The 20,240-nt window shown below is 40.6% G+C and overlaps 1 protein-coding gene across 2 annotated transcripts in view; it reads left to right on the top strand.

Annotated features, from left to right (window-relative positions):
- LOC102395523 overlaps positions 1-20,240 on the top strand; it is a 377,402-nt gene that overhangs the window by 175,670 nt on the left and 181,492 nt on the right. For both annotated transcript variants that reach the window (XM_044926869.2, XM_044926862.2), the window contains exons 8-10: positions 5,813-5,889; positions 9,337-9,463; positions 11,565-11,798. In XM_044926869.2, the coding sequence (XP_044782804.2) occupies positions 5,813-5,889; positions 9,337-9,463; positions 11,565-11,798 (438 nt within the window). The remainder of the gene's footprint in view (positions 1-5,812; positions 5,890-9,336; positions 9,464-11,564; positions 11,799-20,240) is intronic.

Here is a 20,240-nt window from a genome sequence, read left to right as displayed (position 1 = left end):
AGAAAGAAAGAAAGAATGATCATAAAAATAGTAAAAATATATCTAGAACTTTCTCTAGTTTTGTTGTGGGTATTGTGGGTTCAGTTCATTTTCGGCTAGTTCCTTGGTCCGACTTATATTTCTCAAGATCTATAGGCCCCTTCCTATGAAGTCGGTACTAACCACAGGGTTTTAATCTATTGCCTGTAGCTTCCAAGGCGGTTCCCTCTGTTATAGCTTCTTCTGTTTGCTGGTCTCTTCAGTGTCTGGTTTCCGCCCTGACACAAAGGAGATGGTGGTGGACACTTTTTTTTTTAGGCTCACTTGTTCAGTCGCGCTGTGGGGAGGGAGGGACGCTGCAAACAAATAACACTGGTGTGCGCTCGCAGTGCCTCAGCCACACTGGGTCTGCCCCCCGCTCATGGCAAGTGTAGCCTCCCTGCCCACACTGCTCAGGCTCTAGATTGCTCCGCCGGGAACCATCCGTGGCCGGCCCTCGGCTGCCTGTACCTCCCAGGTCCAAGCTGCTCAGGTTCAGGCACTCGGGTAGTCTTCACTACAATGTAGACTTTGAAGGCTGTAAATGTTCTTCTCTGTGTTTCTTGGCTGTATTCCACTAATTTAGAGATGTTATGTTTTATCATTTAGTTCAACATATTTTTCAATTTCTCCTTTGATGTCTTATTTACTTTTTCTTGATTGAGAGGAAATCATTTAAGAGTGGAAACACATTTAGGGAAGCAGTGATGGAGGACGGATGAAGTTTGGAACATAATTTTTCTGTTTGCATTTCCCATTTCCAGTGTCAAAGAGGTAATGAATAAAGGAAGTATTGGAGAAAAATAGCTGGAGACTTGTTGTTGACTAGCTATACACTAAAGGTTGAATATAAACAGGAGGAAATCTCGTAGTATAATACTAATGTTGTTCAAGTAGGAGGAGACAGTTTTGTTGGTTTTTGAGCTTGCCAAAGGGTTTGGGCAGTCTAGGTCAGACCAACATCTGGAGGCAGCATAGGTAAAAGAAAGTTCAGGAAATTACAGAGCAGAGAGCAAAGTCCAGGATATGTCAGCAATAACACAGTAGCAGCTGACTCTAAGAGATAAGGTACTTTGCTCTTTAAATTTTGCTTTATTTTATGAAGTGAAGTGAAGTGAAAGTCGCTCAGTTGTGTCCGACTCTTTGCAACCCCATAGACTGTGTCCTTGGAATTCTCCAGGCCAGAATACTGGAGTGGGTAGCCATGCCCTGCTCCAGGGGATCTTCCTAACCCAAGGATCAAACCCACGTCTCCCACACTGCAGACAGATTCTTTACCAGATGCATTTATGAATCCAATAGTCAACAGACACATGAATTACTGGCCTTGTGATTTTAGCAATGAGTTAATTTTTTTTAAAAACAAACGTATACAGATGAATTGTGAATGTCAGTTCTTGGGTGGTCTGTTTCCTTGGATGATAGTGCTGTTCTGTTTTTATCCATCTTTAGTGTACCACCCGAGGCAGTGATAATTGAGCCATCCCAGGCTTGATTCCTGGAAGGGAATGGCTGGTCTCTGTGAGGCTGTCCCAGTATCTCTAGATTGAAGAAAGATGTGGATTAACCAGAAAAATAGGAACGCATGTAGGAATCAGTCAAAATATCTTTAGGTAAAACAGTTGAAGACATTTAGTCTATTGTTTTCAAAACTATAAGCCAGACAAGTGGGCTCTCTGCCGTGTGATAAAAACAGAAGAAAGAAATTCACCAAGTTACAAAAGAACGTGCTTGACTGGGAATCCTGTTACATCACGTTCCACTTGTGTGATCTTAAGCACAGCCTGTTTGAAGATGTTCTTTTTTTTTTTTTAATTTTATTTTATTTTTAAACTTTACAATATTGTATTGGTTTTGCCAAATATCGAAATGAATCCTGTAGCTCAGTGTTCTTATCTGGAAAACAATGGGGACGATCCTCACCTTCTTCCTTCATAATATTGTGAAAGAGAAAGGAGAAAAAGTTTCTATGTGTTTTTGAATAAAGTGCCATATAAAAGTCAGTTATTATTAGTGTGCTAGAAAGGAGAAAAAGTTTCTATGTTTTTTTGAATAAAGTGCCATATAAAAGTCAGTTATTATTAGTGTGCTAGAAAGGAGAAAAAGTTTCTATGTTTTTTTGAATAAAGTGCCATATAAAAGTCAGTTATTATTAGTGTGCTGTTTTCATTTTTATAGCTTAGCTTCTGGATTAACTTTTCTGTTAGGAGAGGTTCTTAGAAATGATATTTGGTGATATGACATAGAAGTGGGAGGTGTGACATGCAGGTGAGAGCACAGCTCTGGGGGTAGACAGCCTTCCACATCCTACTAAGTCATCTTGAGCAAGTTAACATCTCTATGACGTAGCTTTTTGTTTTCAGTCTGTAAAACAGGGATTAATAATAGTTCTCACAACTTCTGACAGTTCAGCTAACAAAGATGAATGAGCTGGGAGCATTTGAATTATTGCTTAAAATTTTAATGCACTCAGGGTCCCAAGAGGATGATCAATAAAGTTGAATTAATTAATTAATTATTTTTGGAGAAATGCAACTGTGGACATTCCTTTTTCTGTGATTCTGCCGTCCTAGATCTGATGAGATTATTACGTAATGAATTGGAAGCCAAGGAGCTTATTGAGTGCATTTTGCATGTTAATTTTGCTTTAATGCCTTTAGTTTAGATTTTCAAATACACACACATGCATGTGTGTGCTCAGTCATGTCTGACTCTGCAACCCCATGGACTAACCCTCTAGGCTCCTCTGTCCATGGTTGGGGGACTGTAACCCACCAACCTCCTTCCTGAAAGAATTGTTAATGAAATTGTTAATGAAGGCAATACACAATGATCATGAAACCTTAAGATGAATGACCTCCATGCAAAGGGAGAGACAGTTATAGAGTCAAAAAAAGAACAAGCATGCTTCAAAATCCCCATAAATATACTGCTAATAGAAAAAAATCTATAAATTTATAAATGTTAAAACAAGCTTCTCCAAACACTTGTTTTTCCTTTATATTAAGTACCTTCATTTCAGGAAATGAAGTAAAAAAGTATTTTTGATAGTAAAAAGACTGCCTAGTAAATGGCTTTTCAGCATCTAAAATGTGTTTTTCCTCTTGTTGCCTCTTAGCTCCAATATTCCTGAGGTATTTAGTGTGGGCTAAAATTTACATCATCAACTTTTGTGAATATGAAAGAAGAAAATGTACATAATGAACTGAATAATTCATATTTAAAGTCCTTTCCAACTTTAAAATATATATGTGTATATATATATTTCATGTAAAAATGTATCACAGGTTGATCAAGATTTTCTGAAAAGAACCTGAAGCATTGAATCTAATATATATATATGTCAGAATATTATATATTAAACCTAATACATATATTAGATTCAATGCTTCAGGTTCTTTTCAGAAAAAAAATATGTATTAGTTTAGGTTAAAAAAATTATTAGCTATGACTCCATCCCATTTTACTGTTCAATAAGACTTCACAGATATAACAAATTTGCTAAGATGATGAAGAGCCTTTAAAGTATTACTATGACCACATGACAATGATTTTATATGTGTTTAGTTTTTTCTTTCACAAGTAGGAAATATCCATGAAGAAGTTTCAAACAGAGAGTATGCATAAGAGACTCTGGTGTCTAATCCTTCCCTCTTGAAATGTATGTTTTAAAAACATGTTCTTAAGTGGACTAACAGGTTTTCCAACTATATTTTCCTCTCTTGGATCAGTTCAATAGAGAGAACTAATGAAGCAGGACTATTTTAGAGAAATAAAAAACAAAACCTCAAAAATTATGTCTTTAAGGCAGTATACTTAAATTATGCTGAATTTAGGGTAATAATCATGAAGTCATGTTGTTTGGGACTCCTTGACCAAACATTCCACACTGACAACCTAACCTCAATTTTCAATATTTTAAAAGATCAAGTCGGAAATAAAATACATAAACTTCTTCTCATGATTCCAATTACCCTGACTAGTTCTAGCAGTGATCGGTGAAGCAGAGCATTATGGGTGCCAGTCTTTTACTAAAGGCCATTTTCTGCTGGCAGCTTCATTATAAGAAATGACTGGACACCTTAGTGGACACACCTTAGAAGAGGGGAATTCACAAATGACTGTGTTAGTTTTGTAAGGGGCATGCAGGGTCAGAAAAATTTAACCTTCATTATGCCATTAAAAAATAAGAACATAGCGAAAGTCATCAATGTCTAATAAGGTGTAATCCACTAAGATTAATGGAAGACCAACAAAGCCTTAGGTGGAATTACATGAGCAGAGAAATCACCTGCTTTGATTGAAGAGAACAAAGAGAGGACAAAATAAAAAGAGGTCTTTGAATTCCAAAATTCTACTGGCAGGAAACAGGGTTAGAAAATCGCTGAGAAGTAAGCACATGCTACCTTTCATGAAAAAAGGAAGGACTATCCAGAAGATGACACCAAGAGTCCAGAGAACAGAGCCGAGAGCCACAGGGTTATTCTCAGATCTTGAGGCTTAATCAAGGACTTTCCAACACTTGTCTGGACTTCATAATCACTGTAGAAGCATGCTTCTAGCCTTCTGTTATTCAAGCATGCGTGCGTGCGTGCTAAGTTGCTTCAGTTGGTCTGCCTCTTTGCAAACCTATGGACTGTAGCCCATCTGGCTCCTCTGTCCATGGGATTCTCCAGGCAAAAATACTGGAGTGGGTTGCCATGGCCTCCTCCAGGGGATCTTTCCTACCCAGGGATAGAAACTGTATCTCTTTTGTCTCCTGCAGTGGCAGCCATTTTTTTTTTAACCACCACTGCCTGGTGTTCATACCTTTGTGTAATTCCCTCTGACACTGTACAAGTATGACCAATAGCATACAGAAGAAGTGATGGAATGTCATTTCCAGGATCAGGTTATAAAAGGGCTGTGGCTTCCATCCCGAGTTCCCTCCCTCTCATTCATTTTCAGTCAATACGTTGATATTTGCCTGTATGGTACCTTCTCAGAACATCTGGAGGAATGTTTTCATAGGATTACTATATATTACAGTTTTCAAGGGACAGTTCTGGGTTATGCCTGTTGTCCCAGAATAATTAAAATCTCCCCTTGACTTCAAAATGTCCCAGACTGAATCATAAATTATATGATCACAATTATATTAACATCGCTAGCATCCTAAATATCTAGCCACGTATCCATTTCTGTCTTATTAAATTGTACTATTAAAGGGTGTGTGTATGAGAGAGAGAGAGAGAGAGAAAGGCAGAGACAGGGAGACAGAGAGAGAGAACAGAGAAATAGAAAGAGACAAAGAAAGCTATGTTGGTATCCCCAAGGCATTTCTCCATCTTCTGGTTATATCATTCACTATTCTCTCTACCTTTTTGGCCAAAAAGTAACTAAGGAGACTGAGGAAATTCAGATTCCATAATAAGGTGGCTTATTGTTTGTTGTTTAGTCATTATGTCTTGTCTGACTGTTTTGTAACCCCATGGACTGTAGCCTGCCAGTCTCCTCTGCCCATGGGATTTCCCAGGCAAGAGTACTGGAGTGGGTTTCTGTTTTTTCCCTCCAGGAGATCTTCCCAACCCAGTGATCAAACCCACATCTCCTGCCTTGACGAGTGGTTTCTTTACCACTGAGCCACCTGAGAAATCCGTAAGGTGGCTACCATTGGTATAATCCCTGTGTTCATATTGGAACCTAAACCTTTAAGAGTCAGCATACCCTGGTCTTGGAAAAGCCAGCTTTTACATAGATGTTCAAGTACATTTTGAATATCTTTTTTTTCCCATTTCTGTTTTCTTTCATGCAGGATTTGACATTTGACGGGGAGGGACTCGGCGAATACATTCCTATGTCATGTTTAAAGAGCAACAGAACATTTGAGAAGTATGTTCCCTTAGTGGTACATTTAATGTGTTTTATTTTCTTGTTTGTTCCTTTTGGTGTGGACTAATTATGGGCATACCCCCTACTTTGATTCACCCTAAGGTTCCGGTTTGGGAGATCCATGACCCCATTTCCTCCTGGGATGTATCTGTGCCTTTTCGTTCATATAGGACAGTTTAGGGAGGGGATTTCAGCCTTTCAGAGACTACCCAAATCCTGATCCAGGGTGGGAGCTTCTAAGATTGGGACATGGCAGTTTCTGCCCCTGCATCTCAGATCAGGAGGTGCAGGAGCAGTAGGTACAGGTTCAGAGGTTCTCAGGAGGGATGGTCTCCTCTGGAAGCTTGGGCCTCCCCCTCTTTGACTATGTGACCTCCAACGGGATGTTGAGGGAGAGAACTTTACTTAGCATCAGCTTTTCATCAGTGAAGCAAGAATAATAATACCTTGGTGGATTATTTTAAGGGTTAAATGAGATAATAAATATGATGCATTTCAAAGAGTGCTCTGAGCATGAGAAACACTAAATAAACACTAGTTAATACTGTGATTCACAGCAGGGATCAATTTTGCCCCTAGGGGACATTTAGCAATAACTGGAGATATTTTTGATTGTCATGACTGGACCTAGGGGGAAGCTGTTAACAGCATCTAGCGGGCAGAGGACAAGCATCTTGCTAAACATTCCATAATGCACAGGGCAACGAAGAATTATGTGGTTCAAAATGTCAACAGCACGGAGGCTGGAAACCTTGTTATACCCCAGTGCTGTTTATTCATTGCCATTTTACTTAACTCTTAATCCTACTAGCAGTGAAAATAAAGTATCATCTGACTCCTGTCTGTGAATATTATTCAGTACTTGAAAAAATAGGCCATATGGGCAGGATTACATATTGCTGAGGTTTCCTTCCAACACTCAAGAAGGTATAGACAAGCATACCTACTACATGCTACATTTCTAGTGATTGGACTTTATCCCCAAATAGCCAGGGACGTTGGCCCCACATTATATGCGAGAGAAAATTAATTATAGGCTAACTTATGGTCATGAAAATTTGAACTAACCTAAATATCCAACAACAAGGGATTATTTAAATAAATTATGGTAGACACTTAAAATTAAATAGTAAGTCATTGCTAAAAATTTGTACTTAAACAAAATTAATCTCCTGGAAAATCTGTATAATGCACAAAGTGAGAAATACAAGTTACAAAGTATTTACAGCATCAGCCTCATTTTGTAAAAGAAAAAACAGTGAGTCTTGCTACCTGGCTGTGAAGAATTCTCACGCTCAGTTGCTCAGTCGTGTCTGACTCTTTGCAACCCTATGGACTGTAGCCCACCAAGCTCCTCTGTCCATGGGATTTCCCAGTCTAGAATACTGGAGTGGGTTACCATTCCCTTCTCCAGAGGATCTTCCCAATCCAGGGATTGAACCCACGTCTCCTGCATTGGCAGGAGGGTTCTTTCCCACTGAGCCACCAGGGAAGCCCTAGCTGTGAAGAATAGACCTCAGTATTTTACCAGTGTTTATCTCTGGGCTGAGGACTATTGAGTGACTTTGATGGGGGTATTTTTATAAAATTAGATTTTATATAGTGCACAATCATGCATGTATATTTATATAATTACAAAATTGATAATAAGAGCTGTATACAGGAGAAAAAGGAACACTGTACTACAAGTCCTGATTCAAAAGTAAGGTGATGTCTGGCTCCTGGTCTAGAGTATGGTGACTCCAAGGGGCCACAAACCCCTAGACTTATCTCTAGGTAGCTGGCATCCTCTTGAAGCTGTTTATTAACCTTTTGATGTGCGTCGCATTCTTTTTTAACTAAGGAAGGTATTTTTAGAAACTCTTTAATTACAAAGAACGCAAGTTACAACTGAGAACCCTGCTTTCTTACCCCCCCTTAGGATGATTATCATGAATTCAGTATATAATTCTTTAGATTAAGTTTTTAGGATATTTCACGAGGGCTTTACATTTTTTTTGCCACCGGAACAAAGAAAGAAACTGAGGAAAACATCTCACGGTGGTTTATATAACATGTCTGATGTTTACTAATGAAATCGGTTTACCTTCATAACTGTATAATAGGGCCATTACAGACAACAGATACAGTAGTTTAAAAGTAATAAAATTTACAACAAAGTGTATTTAATTTGAAATTGAATTGCCAGCAAATGGGGGTACTAATGAGCTCTCGTGTCAATGTAGTTCTAACTAAATTAAGGGGGATCATTTCTATCCCAGGAAACTAAATCAGCTGTGAGACCCAAAAAGGCCCTTCCTTGGTGGAGGGGCTGTCATTGTTACAGATGGCCCTGCTCTTGGAATTAAGCTGAAGTCAGGAGAAGTGAAATGCAAGATCCTTCTTAATTCAAATTAATTTGGAAATGCTGGCTGTTAGGAATCGTGAAGATTGAAAAAAAAAAGAAAGAAGGAAAAAAAAGAGGTGATAAAGAAGAACTTCAGTTCAAGCCAGTAAATGTTAATAGGAGGAAACACTTGGGGAACATTTTGAAGCTAGACATAGATCTTGAAGGCTTCCCAGGTGGCACAGTGGTAAACATCCCATCCGCCAATGCAGGAGACGTAAGAGACGTAGATTCAACGTAGACGCCAGTATTCTTGCCTGGAGAATCCCATGGACAGAGGAGCCTGGCAGACTCCATGTGTCCATGGGGTCACAAAGAGTGGGACATGACTGAAGTGACTTAGCATGCATGGATAGATTTTGATCTCTGGACATTGTATTGAAAAAAATAAAAAGATTATGTCATATCAGCTATTCACTTATTTAAATAATTCTTCCCCATGGTTTCTCCAACAATTCATAAGATTGAAGGGGTGGTGATAGAAAAGGAAGTGGTAACACATTTTATAAGTATTGGATCTGGTGCTTTCCAAAACAAGTCATATTTTAATTGTTGGAAGATCTTTAGCTCATATGTGGGTGTTTAGTTGCTAAGTCGTGTCTGACTCTTTGTGACCCCGTGGACTGTCCATGGGATTTCCCAGGCAAGAATACTGGAGTGGGTTGACATTTCCTCCCCAGGTTATCTTCCTGGCCCAGGAATTGGAACACTTGCATGCGTGTATGATAAATTGCCTCAGTCATATTCTACTCTGTGCAACCCTATGGACTGTAGCCTGCCAAGCTCCCCCGTCCTTGAGATTCTCCAGGCAAGAGTACCGGAGTCGGCTGCCATGCCCTCCTCTTACAGAGAGTCACATATTTTATAGGGTTTCATTTAAAAAATGACTCACCTCCCTACTTGAATCCACTGTGGCATGGTGTTTCTCTGACTCTTGTTATTCTGAGAAAAGGTGCAAGGGATACATCAGATTGTGTGTTGTATCAAAGGCGAACTTTTCCACTATCTGCCATCATCAATTTCTCTTCTTTTCATTTCCCCTCTTACTATACCCGCTACAGAACTACAAGTCAAGGAATAATTGCAGATCCAAATGTTTGTGAAGCAGGTGGCGTAGCCAAGCTTGGTACCCTCCCAGAAGTAACCCACCCGTCAAAGGGAGCAGTGTGGCCTTGGCCCTGCTGGAAGGTGAGTTTCCGGAGACTTTTTCCCTCTGATGTAAAGAAGTTAAATCCAAGGTCAATTTCATTGACTCCCTTTCTTGTTGTGCCTTTCCTCTTGCAGGGCCCACCCTTTAGATAAGTGGAGTTCTAGCAGGTCTTTAAAAAATTAATTAATTCCTTTACTTTTTGGCCCAGCCCCATGGCATGTGGGATCCTAGTTCTTCAACCAGGGCTTGAACCCACACCCCCCTGCAGTAGAAGCATGAGGTCTTAACCACTGGACCTCCAGGGACGTCCCTAGCAAGTCTTAATAACTCGTTTTGAGGAGGGTTCTATGCTGAAATAGAATTGCTAAAAGGTTCCAAGCCGCTGGAATTCCTCAAAACTGGGTCCATGGAGCCAGGCTGGGTTCTCCCTAGACAATGAGGCCGACTTGCCACCATGCAAATGAGACAAGGCTTGACATTTGATGAATTTTCCATCTCCCCTCTCTCCTCTGCTGACAGTCGCTCTGAGGAAGGTTGTAAATGCAAGAGAGATTGTGGTATAATTCCTCAGACTGGCATTTCTGCCCCCTAGTCACCATTCGATTATCTTCCAAATTGCTGTGTTTCAGAGAGATAAAGATTTTTTATGGCTTGCTGACTTGAAACAACCACGAGAGCCAGCAAAAGATGGCTAAGCGGCCATGCATAGTAATTCCATTGGTAAATGACAAAATCTTTGTTTGTATGACATTTCCAAAATTACTACAGAAGATGAATCTGAAATACAAAATGTCACATTTGGCATGCAAAACTATCACAATATATTTCAGTATAAAATTCATAGAGGCGTTTAATTTAGAATGTGTTTAATAACTCAGTCTGCCTGCATCAGTAATCCTGCCTTGAGGTTTAAAGAGATTGTCTTATTTATTCACACGGTGTTAATTTTTAAAATATTTTTGGCAACGAAAATGCTAAGGTTAAGTCTTTATTGTTAATTAAGATTTTATAATTAAACCAAAAAATAATTGTTATTCTGATTAGTGGTTAAGTCTGACTTGTATGAAAAAAGCAGAAGAAGTTTAGCAACTTTCATTGTTTACTTAACTGTGATTTGATTCCAGAAGCATACTGTCTATATGGAAATATATATTATCTCTCAGAAAATAAAGTCTAGGCAGGATTAAAAAGTGCTTTACTGTTAACTGCAGATTAACGAATGGTGCTACCAACATCGGTAGCCAGGAGAGTAACCTGTTTCTAAAAATGACATTAATTTTGCTTAAAGCACAATGTAATAGAGAATTCTTTAAGGTCAAATTATCCTTAAGGCTATTAGGGTAGGAAACATGACTTTATGACTTTTGAGTTATTAATAATCTCAGTTTAATTTTTGTGTAATCTGAAGCAACAGGACATTAAACAGCTTATCAGTTTGTACCAACTTTTCAGCATTTACTAAAAATGAATGGCCCTTTGGTCCCAGCTGAAGGTAAGCAATGAAATTCAAATGTGCCGTAAAATATTCTTCTATCATATTCTTTAGCTACATGCAGTTCATGCCAAGTTTTAGGCTGAAGCAGATAGAAATGCTCTTCTTCCTTTATGTATTTAGACTCTCAGTTGAACCCTGTGGGGCAAAGTGATCTCATGTTGAAATTAGAGGCAAGCATTCGATCAGGTGAGGCGTTAGCCTGACCTGTTTTGCACATCACTCATCAATGGGGCCCATGATCTGTGATTAGTGAGAGAGGTGAGGGCTGTCACCGTTCAAGCTTGCTGTCCATGTTCATCCATCCCTTAAGAGGCCTGCTGTGTGGCTTTCAGAAGTGTCAGTTTCCTGTCCATTCTATCTCATTATAATAGATGAATGGTTTCTGATGTCACAGATCATTAACATACCACGCTTAAGAACTGGCTCAACTTTCCCTCGAATAATCAGTAGGCATGCCTTTTGACCCCCTAATTACATCTCCTGTAGTCCGCCTCTGTTATCACAGCTAACACCTGACAATTACAGGTTGAGTAAAAATAATTGTCTACTTTTTCCCTCCCTGAGAAATGCACTGTGGCTAATTGTGTGGTTTTACGCAATTCCTGCATCGTTCAAGAAATTCAAGAAACCTGTCTTTTCTTTAGGTTGAGCAGAGTCGGTCACCTCAGCCTCTTCAGATACAGATGAAGTGCATCAGGGGTCTCAAGAACAAGGTGCCCCAAGGCTCCTACCTCCTCAAAGTGTCCCTGCTTGGTCAACCAGGCGGTCGTGTCTTGCAATGGAACCCGGAGGAGCAGCTGAAGACCAGGACACGCCCAGTGAGGCACGGTGGAAACTTTTATGATGTGGGACTGTTTTTCCATGAAAGCCTTTATGTGGTAAGCTGGTCTTTTTGCACATGGATCACTATCTGTCCAGCTTTTCACCTTAGATGGTTTTAGATATTCAACTTTGTGCACTAAACAGAAAGAATTTCATTCATTATTTAGCAAATACCCAATAAGTATCTGGTATGAGCCAAGCTCTGTGTTACATGCTGAAAGGTCACTAACATGTGTATTTTGTGTGTGTGCAATTGTGTGTATACCTTGGTAGGCAGCCGGGGACACTGATTGTAGGTGAGAACCCAGCTTTAGGTAGGAAGAAAAGATGGCGGTTGTTCGGAAAATAGATTATGGATATAGGGGAAAGTGTTTACCAAGCTAAGGAATTCTGGAGGAGACAGTGCTGGAGGAGGAAGCTAGGGTTAACTAAGATTAGAGAGTGATCATGGATGCAAGGATGAGAAGTGAGGGGTTTGAGATCATTGAGTCACCTTTGGAAGCAGAGAGGATAAGCTTAGCTTTTTCTCAGGCAACAGCACCAGGCAGACTAAGACAGGGAACTGCAGCCCACAGAGAAGAGAGGAAGAGGCTGGGTTCGCCCTAGAACACTCACCATGTTCTGGTGCTTGAGATGCCAGGCTTGAGAGCAGACTTTGCTAATACAGAATGCCTTTTACACCGTTAATTTGGATGAACATTGTAACAATCAGTGTAGGTATCATGGGGGACCAGGGCTGACAAAATTCATTGAGGAACCAAGCCTCAGTTGACTCATCTGTGAAACAGGAGTTAAAAAAATCTGCTTACCAGAGGCATTACAAAAAATGAGGTGATTGTGGAAACGCACAGTGGCAATACACAGTAAGAATTCAGAAGTTTGTGTGGTTATTATCGTTATCGTTATTCTGTCTCTCTGATGGAAAAGCCCATAAATGTTTTCCAGGTGACTTTCATTTTAATACATATGACAAATGCTTATAAATATATATATTTAAACTTTTTATTTTATATTGGAGTATAGCTGATTAACAATGTGATCGTTTCATGTACAGAGTAGAGTGACTCCGCCGTACATATACATGTACCCATTCTCCTCCAAACTCCTCTCCCATCCAGGCTGCTGCATAACATTGAGCAGAGTTCCCTGTGCTGTACAGGAGGTCCTTGTTGGTTATCCATTTTAAATAGAGCCGTGTGTAAAAGTTGACCTCAAACTCCCTAACTAGCTCGTCCCCTCGCTTTTCCTCCCTGGTGGAGGAAAATTTGTTCTCTAAGTGTGTGAGTCTGTTTCTGTGATAAACACATATTTTGAACAATTTTTGAATTAACCTTGGCTTGAGAACAATGTTGATTAACATTGTTTTTCCTCTGATGAATGACCCCCAAAGCCTTGTTAAGACGTGTGGGGTGCAGGTGAGAGGCATTAGTTAAGGGAGGACATGGAGAAGACTTACCCCCTGGGGGAGCCCTCTCCCCTGTAGAACCAGACTTTGAGGACAGGTGATAAGAAGGCAGCAGGTGCAGTTCAGCCCATGAGCCGAGATCTTGGTTCTTGCTATTTATCTCGGAGCAATTTCAGGAATGTGGTGACAGCTAAGATTTTAGTTAATAATTTAAAAAAAGGGTCCAGCCAGTACCTAATGGACAACTACATTCTTCTGGTAGAGTTTAATTAAGTACCTACCCTTTTACAGCTTGGATCTGGGCTACTGAATATGTCATTCAAAGAGCTTGCTATCTAGAGGCATCTGTATAAGTAGATGTTTTACGTTTACATGCATGCTTAGTCACTCAGTTGTGTCCGACTCTTTGCCATCCCATGGGCTGTGGCCCGTCAGACTTATCTGTGCATGAGATTCTCCAGGCAAGAATACTGGAGTGGGTTGCCATTTCCTTCTCCAAGGGATCTTCCCAACCCAGGGATCCAACCCGCGTGTCTGGCATCTCCTGCATTGCATTCTTTACTGCTGAGCCACCAGGGAAGCCCCTAACAGAGAGTGCTACAGATTAAATGTCAGGAGGGTTTAGTGGACAAAGAGGTCCATCAAGAATGTCTTTGGGGACAAGAAGCAAAGCCGCAAAGAGACTGATGTTGTCAAAAAATATGCACAGCGTTGAGAAGTGCATCAAGTCCATAGGGGAAAGCAGAAGCTGCTCATTCCTCCAATATGAAATGCTTTTTTCCCTTCCTGCCAAACAGAACACAGAGTATCTTGGAATAGTTGAAATAACAACCCCCAATTTTCTTCCCCTGTGTCAGAAGCAAACAAACCAAAATAATTACCTCCTGCCACAGCCAAGGAAAATTTATTCTTTAACAGCCTGACAAAATGTCAGTGAATTACATCCATCCCTTGGTATCACCTAGCAAAATCCTGGATCCCCAAAGAGGTCTACTGGGCTATTTCACATGCAGTGTATGTAAGAAAAGTACAAAAATTCAGGACAAAACAGAAACAAGCAAAGCACCAAGACCTCCAGAACTTGACAGGAAAGAGAAGTCATCAGAGGCTGTTTGATTTCAGAATAAAAATGCTGTTGCTCAAAGTTCTGCTCATTCCACTGGGTTCTAGCAAGTTTTTCCACTAACCACACGGTTCTGCCTGCCAGTCACTCTGCTGGCAGTTTGTGGGAGACTGACAGTCAAAACAGCAAGGTTTGAAGAAGTGTCATTTTTCAGCAGTAGGAACAGATAACACAGAAACACACAAATGTGTTTGTGTATATAACCAATAAAAGGGCATCTAAGATATTTATGTCATTCCTTTCCAAATACAAGCTGAAGTCAGGATCATTTCTCCATGAACAGGAGAAACTGGCTTCATACGGTTGTTTGAGAGCTCAAGACATCTTACTCATGTTAAACACGGAAAGATGGTCATCTATTTCTATGCAGACAGGAGGGACAGTCTTCCCCGGTGGCTCAGATGGTAAAAATTTGCCTGCAGTGAAGGAGACCTGGGTTCAGTCCCTGTGTGGGGAAAATCTCCTGGAAGGGAATGGCAACCCACTCCAGTATTCTTGCCTGGAGAATTCCATGCACAGAGGAGACTGGTGGGCTACAGTCCACGGGGTCTCAAAGAGTCGGACATGACTTAGTGACTAAACAACAACAACCAAAGGATACCAGTCATATGGTGGACTTTGGTAATAGTATCTGGGCCTAAAGAATGTTTCATTAATTACTAGACAGAACTGTTATGCTTACAATTCTCATTTACATTGGTACAGGGATGGGCCATCTTAAAAAAGGATATAAATAGTAGGTTAAAAAGCAAAACCAGCAAAATGCAGGCAAAGAACATTGATTAATGAATTTAAAATATTTTCTGAAAGGTCAGGCGCTCATGTTGGGCTAAGCCCCAGGCAGGTCTAACCAACATGACCAGGCCCCTTGTGTGGAGCAGGTAACCCATGCTGACTCCAAATTTGCTGACATAACAGAGTTATTATTTCTGGAAGGATGTAGCATTCTGGAGCAATTTCTGTAATGATTCCATTAAGACCATGGTTTCCTTCAATTTAAGCCTATATATTTCACTTTTCACATTACTCTACACCACACAGGAAATAAAACCATGTCTTGGACTGAGTGTTTGTGTTACAAGAGGAAAAAAATTACTTGATTTTGATGGTACTTAACCCCATTTTATTCCATAAGTGCATCTATGTTTTTTTTTTAATTACCTGTCAGTGTGAATAATGAGATTTTATGAATACTAGTTTAAAGGCAAAAACTGTTCTTATATTAAATTGTGGCAATTTTTAGGATTCCTTGATGAAGACAGCAAGAACATGACATAATTTCCTTGGATAGTATTTACAAACACCCTCTATAGCTTCCCAAGTCGTGCTAGTGGTAAAGAATCCACCTGCCAATGCAGGAGCCATAAGAGACTTGAGTTTGATCCCTGATTTGGGAAGATCCCCTGGAGAAGGAAATGGCAACCTGCTTAAGTATTCTTGCCTGGAGAATCCCATGGACAGGGGAGCCTGGCAGGCTGCAGTCTATTGCATAGAGTTGGACACAATTTAGCAATTGAGCATGCACAAATTACCTCACAGTCGTATAAGTTCACTTTACCAACAATGAATACAATAAGGAAATGTTCAGTTCAGTTCAGTCACTCAGTCATGTCTGACTCTTTGCGACCCCATGAATAGCGGCATGCCAAACCTCCCTGTCCATCACCAACTCCCGGAGTTCACTCAAACTCATGTCCATCGAGTTGGTGATGCCATCCAGCCAGCTCATCCTCTGTCATCCCCTTCTTCTCCTGCCCCCAATCCTTCCCAGCATCAGAGTCTTTTCCAATGAGTCAACTCTTCGCATGAGGTGGCCAAAGTATTGGAGTTTCAGCTTTAGCATCATTCCTTCCAACGAACACCCAGGACTGATCTTTAGAATGGACTGGTTGGATCTCCTTGCAGTCCAATGTTAAGATAATCTTAAGAGCCAAATCTTGGTGTTAGTAGTTTCTAAAATAGAAATAAATCTGATTGAGAAGAAACACAATTTAGAGAAAAATATATCATTTTAACATTAATTATATATGGGGAACCTGTCACTATGAAATAGTGAATAAGGAAATAAATATTATTTTGTAGTCTTATGACTTCATGTTTATTTAGTCTTATCTCCCCTCTTTAAACTACAAAAACAATATTTTAGGTAAATATTTTCAAAACAGAGAAGTGAGCTCATAAATTGACTACCTTGAGGCATGAGCAAACTTAACCTTGCTCATTCTCCTGTGGAAAGGTAGATGAAAGCCTGCTGATGTGCCTTCTAGAAATTTCCAGAGTACTCAGTCATGCTTGGAGACCTCCCCAAGTGCATCAGTTGATGTTAACAGCCAACTTGATTATTTTAAAGGCCAGGAAGAAGTTTGTCCAGATGATTTTTGAAATTTCCAAGTGAAAATAGCCATTTTGGCCTTTCTGATTATAGAAGACAACTTAAGCTCTTTGCGAAGAAAATCAGAGAATTAAAAAAATACATGTCAAAGTCTAATTTTCAGCAAGCATGTATTCCTGTTCCAGAACCACATTACCTACATCCACACTTACCTTCCTTTTATTAGTCATAGCTGTCTAACTACACAAAGGAGATAAATAAATATATAATTTTGGGTTTGATAAATAAATATATAATCACTTCAAACTTAGGAAAGGAACATAGGTAATAGAAGAATCACACTAAGTGGTGCCAGCCGACACTATGTGGAGTAAGCAAGTTATTCCGCTGAGTCGGCTCTGCTTTTCTGACCGACATAATGGGGAGACATAGAAAAATGTTATTGCTTTAAATACTGAATTTTGGAATTGTTTGTTATGCAGTAATGGATAACTGAGGAACTTATTTGGCCCCTTCTATGACCAAGCATATGCAGAGTACATCATGAGAAATGCTGGGCTGGAGGAAGCATAAGCTGGAATCAAGATTGCCAGGAGAAATATCAATAACCTCAGATATGCAGATGACACCACCCTTATGGCAAAAAGTGAATAGGAACTAAAAAGCCTCTTTTTTTTAAATTTTATTTTATTTTTAAACTTTACATAATGGTATTAGTTTTGCCAAATATCAAAATGAATCCACCACAGGTATACATGTGTGCTCCACCCTGAACCCTCCTCCCTCCTCCCTCCCCATACCATCCCTCTGGGTCGTCCCAGTGCACTAGCCCCAAGCATCCAGTATCGTGCATCGAACCTGGACTGGCAACTCGTTTCATACGTGATATTTTACATGTTTCAATGCCATTCTCCCAAATCTTCCCACCCTCTCCCTCTCCCACAGAGTCCATAAGACTGTTCTATACATCAGTGTCTCTTTTGCTGTCTCGTACACAGGGTTATTGTTACCATCTTTCTAAATTCCATATATATGCGTTAGTATACTGTATTGGTGTTTTTCCTTCTGGCTTACTTCACTCTGTATAATAGGCTCCAGTTTCATCCACCTCATTAGAACGGATTCAAATGTATTCTTTTTAATGGCTGAGTAATACTCCATTGTGTATATGTACCATAGCTTTCTTATCCATTCATCTGCCGATGGACATCTAGGTTGCTTCCATGTCCTGGCTATTATAAACTGTGCTGCGATGAACATTGGGGTACACGTGTCTCTTTCCCTTCTGGTTTCCTCAGTGTGTATGCCCAGCAGTGGGATTGCTGGATCATAAGGCGGTTCTATTTCCAGTTTTTTAAGGCATCTCCACACTGTTCCCCATAGTGGCTGTACTAGTTTGCATTCCCACCAACAGTGTAAGCCTCTTGATTAAAGTGAAATAGGAGAGTGAAAAAGTTGGCTTAAAGCTCAACATTAAGAAAACTAAGATCATGGCATCTGGTCCCATCACTTCATGGCAAATAGATGGGGAAACAGTGGAAACAATGTCAGACTTTATTTTGGGGGGCTCCAAAATCACTGCAGATGGTGATTGCAGCCATGAAATTAAAAGATGCTTACTCCTTGGAAGGAAAGTTATGACCAATTTAGACAGCATATTAAAAAACAGAGACATTACTTTGCCAACAAGGTCTGTCTAGTCAAGGCTATGGTTTTTCCTGTGGTCATGTATGGATGTGAGAGTTGGACTATAAAGAAAGCTGAGTGGATAAGAATTGATGCTTTTGAACTGTGGTGTTGGAGAAGACTCTTGAGAGTCCCTTGGACTGCAAGGAGATCCAATCAGTCCATCCTAAAGGAGATCAGTCCTGAGTGTTCATTGGAAGGACTGATGTTGAAGTTGAAACTCCAAAACTTTGGCCACCTAATGCAAAGAGCTGACTCATTGGAAAAGATCCTGATGCTGGGAAAGATTGAGGGCAAGAGGAGAAGGGGACGACAGAGGATGAGATGGCTAGATGGCATCACTGACTCGATGGACATGAGTTTGAGTGAACTCTGGGAGTTGGTGATGGACAGGGAGGCCTGGCGTGCTGAGGTTCATGTGGTCACAAAGAGTCAGACACGACTGATTGACTGAACTGAACTGAACTGCACTGATGACAAAGAACTGGGCTTCCCAGGTGATTCAGTGGTAAAGAATCTGCTTGTCAATGCAGGAGATGTAAGAGATGGGGGCCCGTTCCCAGTAGGAAATGGAAAACCCACTCCAGTAATCTTGCCTGGAGAATCTTGGACAGAGGAGCCTGGCAGGCTATAGTCCATGGGGTCGCAGAATTAGACACGACTGAGCATGCATGGGCAAATGACCAAGAACTGTATTGAGAGTTGGAGAAATAAAGTCAGGAATCTCAAATTGCTTGGGTAGCTGTTGCAAATTTAGTCTTGTGTGCTTAAAGAAAAAGAATCATTATATATCTGTATTCAGAGTTGGTTCACCCAAAAGGCATTTGATTCCTGTGTGCAATGCCTGGTCCTTGAGTTATGCTGTGTGTATGTACAAAGGAAGATGTGGGAGATGGGAACAGATAGGTAGAGGGCTCTTATAGACTATTGTGTTCTCTCCAAATTCATGGGCTGAGGTCTTAAATCCCAGGACCTCAGACTGTGACTATGCTTGGAGACAAGGTCTCTTTAAGAGGTTAAGTTAAAATGAGAACACCGACGGTGGGTCAGTCTCTCAGCCGTGTCTGACTCTTGCAACCCCACAGACTGTGGCCTGCCAGGCTCCTCTGTCCATGGGATCCTCCAGGCAGGAATACTGGAGTGGGTTGCTATTTCCTTCTCCAGGGGATCTTCCCTACCCAGGAATAGAACCCAGGTCTCCTGCATTGCACGCAGATTCTTTACCAACTGAGGTACAAGGGAAGCCCACTTGAAGCTGGGGTAAACCTGTAGCTGAGAACACTGGGGTAAATCCTAATCCAGTAGCACTGGTGTCCTTATAAGAAGAGGAGATTAGGACACAGAAGCCATGGAAGATCACGTGAAGACACAGGGAGACAAGCAAGAAGAGAGATTTCCAAAGAAATCAATCCTGGCATCATGTTGATTTCAGACTTCTAGCTTCCAGATCTTTGAGAAAATAAGTTCCTGTTGTTTAAGTGTTCCAGTCATGGAGCTTTGCTATGGTGGTCCTAAAAAAACTAATATAAAGGCTCCTAAAGAACTGGTGACAATGAATTGTCCTTTGATTTAATGGGAAGAAGAAACAATGACTAACTTCAACCTTTTAGAATTCAATACATCAATTTGCCATCATTGAAATAAGGTCTAAGAAAACCTGGCTTCAGCTTGCTGTGTTATTGAGCTATTTCATGGGTATATAGAATTTTAAGAAGTATGCACTCATGTGTGCTGAGTAGCTTCAGTTGTGTCTGACTCTTTGCGAGCTTATGGCCTGTCCGCACCAAGGTCCTATGTCCATGGGATCCTCTAGGCAAGAATGCTGGAGTGGGTTGCCACGCCCTCCTATAGGGCATCTTCCCTATAGACCCAAGGATTGAACCTGCCCCACTTAAGTCTCCTGTGTTGGCAGGCAGGTTCTTTGCTGCTAGCGCCACCTGGGAAGCCCTTTA

This window comes from Bubalus bubalis, chromosome 2 (assembly GCF_019923935.1).
Source record: "Bubalus bubalis isolate 160015118507 breed Murrah chromosome 2, NDDB_SH_1, whole genome shotgun sequence".
NCBI classification, from domain to species: Eukaryota; Metazoa; Chordata; class Mammalia; order Artiodactyla; family Bovidae; genus Bubalus; species Bubalus bubalis.
The sequence above is the reverse complement of the archived record's forward strand: the minus strand, read 5'-3'. Positions and strand labels throughout refer to the sequence as shown.